This window comes from Trachypithecus francoisi, unplaced genomic scaffold (genome assembly GCF_009764315.1).
Source record: "Trachypithecus francoisi isolate TF-2019V2 unplaced genomic scaffold, Tfra_2.0 Lachesis_group4, whole genome shotgun sequence".
Classification (NCBI taxonomy): Eukaryota; Metazoa; Chordata; class Mammalia; order Primates; family Cercopithecidae; genus Trachypithecus; species Trachypithecus francoisi.
The window spans coordinates 100,756,938-100,765,315 of NW_022681469.1; the positions used below are offsets into that span (position 1 = coordinate 100,756,938).

Sequence of the window (8,378 nt, forward strand, 5' to 3'; positions counted from 1 at the left end):
AGTCCATACAAAAAAGACCTATATTGGTGTGTGTGTATGTGTGTGTGTTGTCTTTTTTTTTTTCTCCGTAGGTCCGGAGAGTAGCCCTCCTGCTAGTCCTGTCCCAGCTTGCTCCCAGCAACAAGTCATCCAGCATAATACCATCACTACTTCCTCATCAGTCAGCGAGGTGGTAGGAAGCTCCACCCTCAGCCAGCTCACCACTCACAGAACAGACCTGAATCCAATTCTTTAAAATGCACCATCAGACCTGGCCTCCAAGAAGAGCTGTAGCGTACCATGCGTCCTTTCTTTTAAGGGCATTTTTAGAATTAACTCAGACCTGGAAGACTCCTCAGTTCTTCAAAGACTGGCTTTCATTTTTATAGTTATTATGGAAATGTTGTCTTTTATACTTAGTTATATAAGAAAAAAGGGAGTTATGCAATTAATATCTATCAGCTTGGGAAACGCTTTGGTGCTTTTCTCCAATTTTCTGGTACCAGTTACTTGTTTATAAGCTGAACCTTTTCTGTATATAGCCATGGTTTCATTCTTATCAGTCCAACCCTTTGCCTGAAACACTGAATCTTGTTAAACCACAGCTTTTAGCCAAAATGAGGCATACCTAGATGTCAAGTAAGACAGATCCAAGGTAACTGGGTAGGAAATCTTTTGACATCTTAACTCATGTTGAGTTTGTGCTGTGGTGTCACCGGAATCCCAGATAAACACACAGCCCTTCCCATAACTTTTTGTTTCTTATTATAAAATATTATAAGATTCATTGATGTCCAAATAACACCACCGAGCATCTCTTCACTTCTCCTTCTCCTCTTGGTCCACTTGCTAATGCCCAGTTTTCTTCTCCATTTCCACTTTTTCTTGGGCTCCCTGTTTACTCTTCATTTTGACTTCCTTCTGTTTTATTTTTTTCCCTTTAGCATTGCATGTGAAGAAGAAAATAATGTTTAAAGGAAAAAAAAAAAAAGCAAACCTCCAAAACGTGGACCTAAGCATTGCTTCACTTACACGTCACCCACAGCTGGAGTTCATTCAACTCTTGCTTTTCACGAAATAGTAACCAGGAGATGTTTAATGTGCCTGATTTAATGTTTTTAATAATCAGAGCAAATGAAAGGTGGTTTAGCTATAAGTGAAGCACGGTTGAATACCAGCTGGGGAGACACTAGGGAAGGGAGCTTTGTAAGCCTTGATTGTGAAAGTCCAAATTTTGATGTGGGGCTATAACATGACACCCTTGGATTGCAACTGGTTTTATATGACCTGTCTATAACATTGAAAATCCATGTACTATATAATAATTCAGAAGGGCTCTATTCACTACACGAATTACATTGTTCAATCATCAGTTGCTAATAGCCTAAGATTTATTATTATTTTTTTTTTCTTAAGCCTATGGAACCGGCTTTGCTGTTCTGGGGGGTGAAAATAGACTAACTACTGGAGAAACAAAGAGAGAAAGAAAACGCGGTGTTTCCACAGGGGCACTTTTAGCCTTCCCACGACAGTTCAGCACTCTTTGACTGCTGAAGGAACCCCATGGATGAGGCGCAGGCTACTGCACTATTTTTTTTCTTTTTTTTTTGAGACAGAGTCTCACCTATTGCCCAGGCTGAAGTGCTGTGGTGCACTTCACAGATCACTGCAGATCACAGAACACTGCAGCATCAACCCCCGAGTTCAAGCGATCCGTCCACCTCCGCCTCCCGGGTAGCTGGGACCACAGGTTCACACAACCATGCCTGGCTAATTTATTTTTACTTTTATTTTAAAATAAAAGATAAGGTCTCTCTTACATTGCCCAGGCTGGTCTCAAACGATCCTACTTCTACGTCCCAAAGTGTTGGGATGATAGGCGTGAGCCACTGCACCCAGCCTACTTCCCTCTTCTGAATTATTCTGATTTATTTTCAACAACTTTTGTGAACTTGCGCATGATACAAAGCAGATAGTCCCTGAACCACAGTCGTGCCTCCTTGAAACAAGCCATTCTACTGTGCTAATGTTTTAATATCGCATCTCACAAATAACAGGGGTGAATGTTTCTCTCTAGCAATCTAGGCAGGTGCTGGTGTTTCATCTCCATTTGAATGCTTGACCTCTTAACGTGTGTGTGTGTGTGTGTGTGTGTGTTCATGGGTTTTAAAAGAACAGTATTTTACAAAAGGTGTAGCTTTTATAAGAGTTCAGAAAAGGGAAGGATGTGTTTTTTTCTCTCACTATAGTATAATAATCTATTTTGGAGAAAAAAAGAAAATATGAGGGTCTCGAAGCATGATTTTTATATAACTAGTTTCAGTTTTATCTAATAACTTACTTTTTAAATCAATATTTATCAACAATCTTTCCATGTATGCAGTGCTTTCAAAAGATGGTTTTGAGTGTCCAGTGAAACTTATGACTTGGATATATGGTTGAAGAATCAAAACAAAAGCAAAAAAAAAAAAAAAAAAAAAACCAAAAAAAGAAGAGAAAAAAAGAAAAAATGCAAATGAAATAATTTTCTATTATATTTTAGACAAACATATCATTTTCAAGTATTTTAAATACTGAATTCATAGTTGTTGCTTTTTAAATTCCAACAGTAACAGCTGAATGGTTTAATCTGACTGGCTTCCTAAGAAATGTTTAAGACTCAGCTTTAAAAAGAAGTTAACATTCATATCTCTGTTTTGAAATCAAAAATAATATTTCAAAATTCTTTCCTAGGACTGTCTCCCCTCCCTTCACAAAAGGAAAAAGAGTGCATTAAAATGTTTAGTTGGGTTTTTTAATTTTTAATTTTTATTTTATGTTTTGCTTTAAGTAAAATTTTTTCTTTACTGCATGCATAGCACTTAATAAAATGGATTTTTTAAAAATCCACTAGTAATATCAGAATGTCCAGGGAGTGACTGTCGCTACAATGATGGTTTAGTTTACTTCTGTTCCACCTTTTGATTGAAATATTTAGTTGTTAGGCTGAAAGCCTCTGCAGTTAAGAACTTGCCTGAGTTTTCTTCGTTCAGCAACTTGACAGTTTGACTGATGTGCATTATATATAGCTCAATTATGTCTGTTTTTTATGCTAAGTAGGAAAACCAACCACACACATTAGCAAACCGGCCTCAACATATAATTAGAATAAACTGTCTTCTTGTTCTACTCAGGGCCTTTAGGTGTGTTCATTCATGGTATGGAAATACAGTAAATGAAAGATTTCAACTAGTTGTCAGTGCTTCTTGAAAATTCCAAACAGAAAGAGACATTGGTCAGATCCAATACATGGCTTATCAATATTAAGTCTTTTACCTAAAGGCCCAGCAGTCACCAGACAACAGAATAATCAATCTGCCTGAAAAATCCCTCCTCCTTGTCTTACACTTTTTTGCCTGTTTGGGAGAATATCTTTGTACTCTATTCTCCTCCCTCAACCAGTTATTGGGTCACCCATCCATGTGTTCATTAATCAATTATCACGGCCTTCAGAGCACCTGTCCTAAGGAGGGAAAATCCTGCCACACTGCCTCTCCCCATTCACGTGTGGTTTTCTTGATCGACGAGATCTGTCTCTGAAGTCACTACCAACCTCCCTGGGAACGTCTATTGTACTTCCCCTGCCTTATGTGATGGGAGTTAACAACTCAGATAAGTACACCTGAGAGCATTTCTACCAGGTAAACTCTCACCTAAATGGAGGTGTCCACATCTTAATTGTTTCTCCTTGACACATTTCTCAATCCACTATGCCAGGAGAAGTAGAGTGAAAATCCCAGCCATGGATGAATGTACTGATTTGAAAGCCAAGTGTTAAGTTGGATGTTTTCCCGTCACACTACTACTCAGCCCTCTCCTGCTCCCACATCAACGGATGCAAGTCACAATCTTAACACAGCCTGTGGGAGACAAGCAGTTTGTGTGCTCTCACAGTATATATTATAGTAATTAGGGGGACTTAGAGCAAATACTCTTCAGATCCTATGTAGTCAGTGAAACAAAATGGAGAGTGTATTCTGATAGAGGGATGTCGATGGTGAATGTTCTGGTGGTTGTTGCCTGTTAAGTAAACTTTAGTGTGTAAGTCGAGTTTGTCATTAAAATCATAAACCAGCTACAGTAACAGACAAGCCTTTGGCTGGGGAGTTTTAAGCCTCAGTAACTGCTATAAAACTAGCCATCCAGTTAGGATAGAATGTGTTTCTTTCTGGTTAAAAAAAGAAAAAACCATCTAAGAAAATATATATGTATGTATGTGTGTATACAGTGGAATTCAAGGACCAAAGCAAAATTTGAACAGGAATCTATTAATTTAGAATTTTATAAGATATTTATTAATAAATGTTATTTTTAAACATTCCATTTGAACAGTATTCTGTAGGAGCTACTTGTTTTTAAAGTGTTAGTCCATAATAAACTACTATAGTTGTGTGTATTTTCATTTTTCAGGGTTTCAAATGGCTATTCTCCATCATTTGGTGGAAATGTTTGCTTAGATCTCTGTGCATAGACATTTCAAGGATTTTTATTGCTCTGTGAGTTATTTTTTAATCAACACTCTGAACAGTTTTATTAAAACATTTATTTCTTTTTTCGTTTTTAAAGTAAGCTCTTTCATTTAGGAAGCAGAGTTCAGCTAAAGGGAATCAGTAACTATAACTGGAACAGCTTTCTTGTAGAAGTGTAAAAACAACTTCATCTCTGCCTCTCTCCACCCCACCCCAATTTCCTAGAAAGCCTTGCACTATTCAGCTCCCTTAGTGCTTTTTGTCCCTTCCCGAACAATATGCAGTAGCTTTAAGCCATTCAAGCTCCATTATGCAGTATATCTGAGAAGGGAAAGGAAACAACCCATTTAAATTTGAATAAAACCGTGCCTATGCGAACAGCAATTTAGAATCTCGTTTCTGCTTTTGAAATAATTTATATTTTAAAATTGCACTTTAGCTTTTTGATCCCTTTGTGTTTCTCTTACTCTCTTTCTAACCTCTTCTCTGTCCTCAAATTTGCCTTTGCTCTCCTTTACAATGCCCCCTACCCCTCCTCCAAGGCTCTGAGCGGCATCATTTAAAATACTTTACAGATACTTGCACCAGGTACATTTATGTGCATCCATTGGTAGCACAGCTGAGACCTGTGTCTCACATCAGCCTAGGTGACGCATACTACAAGAATGCCAAGGAGAAGAGCCAGTACACTATATGGTTTATACTCTTTATCCCTTTATTCATAGCATGTTTTTTTAAAAAAATGTTATATTATGCAACAGATGTGAGGCAGCAGCTAAGCTATACTTAAGAATTTTCTCTCATCTTCCAAACCAAAGTGTCCTGAATAAGCCAGGAGACTTATTCTTTTGTGCACCCTGGTGCACACCTGACTGTTGTCCTAGCCATAGACTCTCTGAGGCTACTGAAAGAACAGTGGCCCTATCAATTTCATTCCTAGGTCTCAAAAATACAATGTTGCCTTGTAACATAATTAGGGACAGCACCTCTAATTCACAATTATAATCTAAGGTAGGATAAGATGACACAGCAGCAATAAACTTACAAGTAAAATTCAATACCAAAACAAACACAAAGAAATTTAAAAAACAAAAAACCTAGCTCGTCATGTTGTGAAAATGAAAAAGTGTATGTCCATTCAAAATATTTTACTATTTCTTGTGGAGTTTTTCAGTGCTGTAATGCTTGTAGCCAAATTGCTTAAAGAGTGTTTATATATTTTTTTCCTTATAAATTGTCTATTTTTAAAAAAAAAAAACTATTTAACCACAGCTGAAGTGGGGGGTAAGGCCAAATTGCCAACATTTGTTAAAGATTAATACTCTTAAGTGGCACTCTGATACCTTTCCAACTTGTCATCAGAAAGGAATCAATAATTACCAACTGTTGTATTTAGACCAACTTACAATATCTAGCTCATTAGAAGCCAGGATCTAGAAAGCTCCTTCTAAGCCATTTAAGATATTCTTACATTGAGCTTCATATTATAGAACTTTATAGGATTGGATTTTTTACAATAGAATAATTTAGCCTCAGGACTGAGAATGTGGAAGCTGAATAAATTAGCTTTAAATACATCATTAAAATCTTATGCACAATAAGCTCATTAGATTCTAGTTTTCTCCTTTAGAATACCAATGCCACAGACACTGCAGGAGATAATGAAAGGTATCAGTTGTGCTGAATGGAGTGGGTTTAAGAGAAAGGACCCTTCCCAACCAGCAGCCAGTAGAAAATACAACCTACTCACTTTTTTCCCTTCTAAGTTCTGCTAAATCACATCTGCCTCATAGAGAAAGGAATGTTGCCTTTGAGAACTGTCTTGGAGAAAAGATAAGCTTGAAATGTTCTCTCTAAAGAGGACATAGGGTTTGGGATCCTCTGAAAAGGCCCAGAAAAATAGCTCAGTTCAAACACAATGTTCTAGGACAATTGGAATATAAATATTGTCCAAAAATATAATTAAAAGAAAAAAGTTTAGCACTGTGTAAAGTAAGTGTTAACTGAGGAAGTCCCAAAAAGGTGCTGTCACTTTAAGTTCTGGACTTGGGGTTGTTTGTATTTGTAAACAGCAAAGCATTTGTGTTTGTTTGTCTATTTGTAAAGCAACCACCTTCCTTATTGGAAGGAGAAAAAAAGGGGTACATACATGTAAATATTTGCTGCAGCATTTAATATGTTTAATTTTGTGTTAAGCTTTTTGTTGCATCGTGAACACATTTATTGTTACCAATGGACAATGAGTTCATTAAGACTGTTCAACTAGGTCAGATTTTTACATCTCTTTCTAGCAAGAAGAGACAAGATTTTGTGCATTTGTACAAATGTTAATATCACTGCAATTCCAATATAATAAAGCACTCAAATGCAAATAATATATGTCACCTTTGTATGATGAAATTTGGGATTGGGGGTAATGACATGTATTCCTCACATACTCTTGTCAGAGGCACGTGAATCAGAGCAACTCCATCTTGAATAGGAGCTGGGTAAAATAAGGCTGAGACCTACTGGGCTGCATTCCCAGATGATTAAGGCATTCTAAGTCAGTGGATGACATAGGAAGTTGGCACAAGATACAGGTCATAAAGACCTTTCTGATAAAATGGTTTGCAGTAATGAAGCCAGCTAAATCCCACCAAAACCAAGATGGCAACAAGAGTGACCTCAGGTCATCCTCACTGCGACACTCCCATCAGCACCATGACAGTTTACAAATGCCATGGCAATGTCAGGAAGTTACCCTATTATGTATGGTCTAAAAAGGGGAGGCATGAATAATCCACCTCTTGTTTAGCATATCATCAAGAAATAATCATAAAAATTGTTCTGTCTATGGAGTAGCCATTCTTTCATTCCTTTACTTTCTTAATAAACTTGCGTTTGCTTTATGGATTTGCCCTGAATTCTTTCTTGCACAAGCTCAAGAACCCACTCTTGGGGTCTGGACCGGGACCCCTTTCCGATAACAGTCTCATTCATGACTTATAAACCAAGGCTTACCCTTTCAGGGTACCCATTATGTATGGACAAAAGGAGATCAGATTTTCTCCTTCCCAAACCAGCACTACATTCCCACTGCCTCTTCCATCCAACTTCCCAACTGAGGCCACTAATCCAACACATTCACAGTGGGTTGGCCATACAACTTAATTCCACTTTAAGTGAGTTTGGAATTAGCAGATTTTAACAGTCAAGAAATAAAGGCAGCCTAAGGTCATGTTCCAGCCATGTCTAGGAACCAAGAATCACGTGCTGGCTTCTCAGACAATCAAATCCTGGGGTTCTTTCTTGATCTCCAGAGGAATCCTAAGGGTAGTTTTAGTCCTTTTACGCATTCTTTTAGATATTACCCTTCCTTTCTTCCTCCTCTTGCTTTTATTCCTTTTTCTTTTTTTAGTCATTCTCCTTTTCCTCTTACGCTTGATATCTGATCCATCAGCAAGTTCAGAATCCAACCATCACGTAGCACCAATCTTACAGCTATGCCCTGACCAAGCCATCAACATCTCTCACCTGGATTATTACAATAATCTTTTAACTGGCAACCAGAGGGAGTCTTTGAAAATGGATGTCAGACCACGTCCCCTCAAGGCTCAAAACTCTGCAAGGACTCCTCACCTCATTCAAATCAGGTAAAAGCAAAAATTCTCCCACTACCTACTTTAAGTTCTGTAACAGCACGACGTAACCCACCCCCACCTCATTCATTGCCTGAGCTCATCTCCTATCATTTATCTTCCCTCTCCCCCTCTCCAGCTTCACTAATGTCTTTGCAGTTCCACAAACCTCAGAAGCACCATCCACCTGAGAGCCGTTTCACAACCTGTGAAGAATATTCTTCACCCCAATATCAGCATAGCTCACTACGTTTAGCGTCTTCCTATCAGT

General features: G+C 37.9%; 1 protein-coding gene across 4 annotated transcripts in view; it reads left to right on the forward strand.

Annotated features, from left to right (window-relative positions):
- CREB5 (cAMP responsive element binding protein 5) overlaps positions 1-6,862 on the forward strand; it is a 420,888-nt gene extending 414,026 nt beyond the window's left edge. For 3 of the 4 annotated variants that reach the window (XM_033193432.1, XM_033193435.1, XM_033193433.1), the window contains exon 11: positions 72-6,862. In XM_033193432.1, coding sequence (XP_033049323.1) covers positions 72-235 — 164 coding nt within the window. In that variant the 3' untranslated portion in view covers positions 236-6,862. The remainder of the gene's footprint in view (positions 1-71) is intronic. The other variant, XM_033193434.1, reaches the window with a different exon arrangement.
- Positions 6,863-8,378: the final 1,516 nt, after the last annotated feature.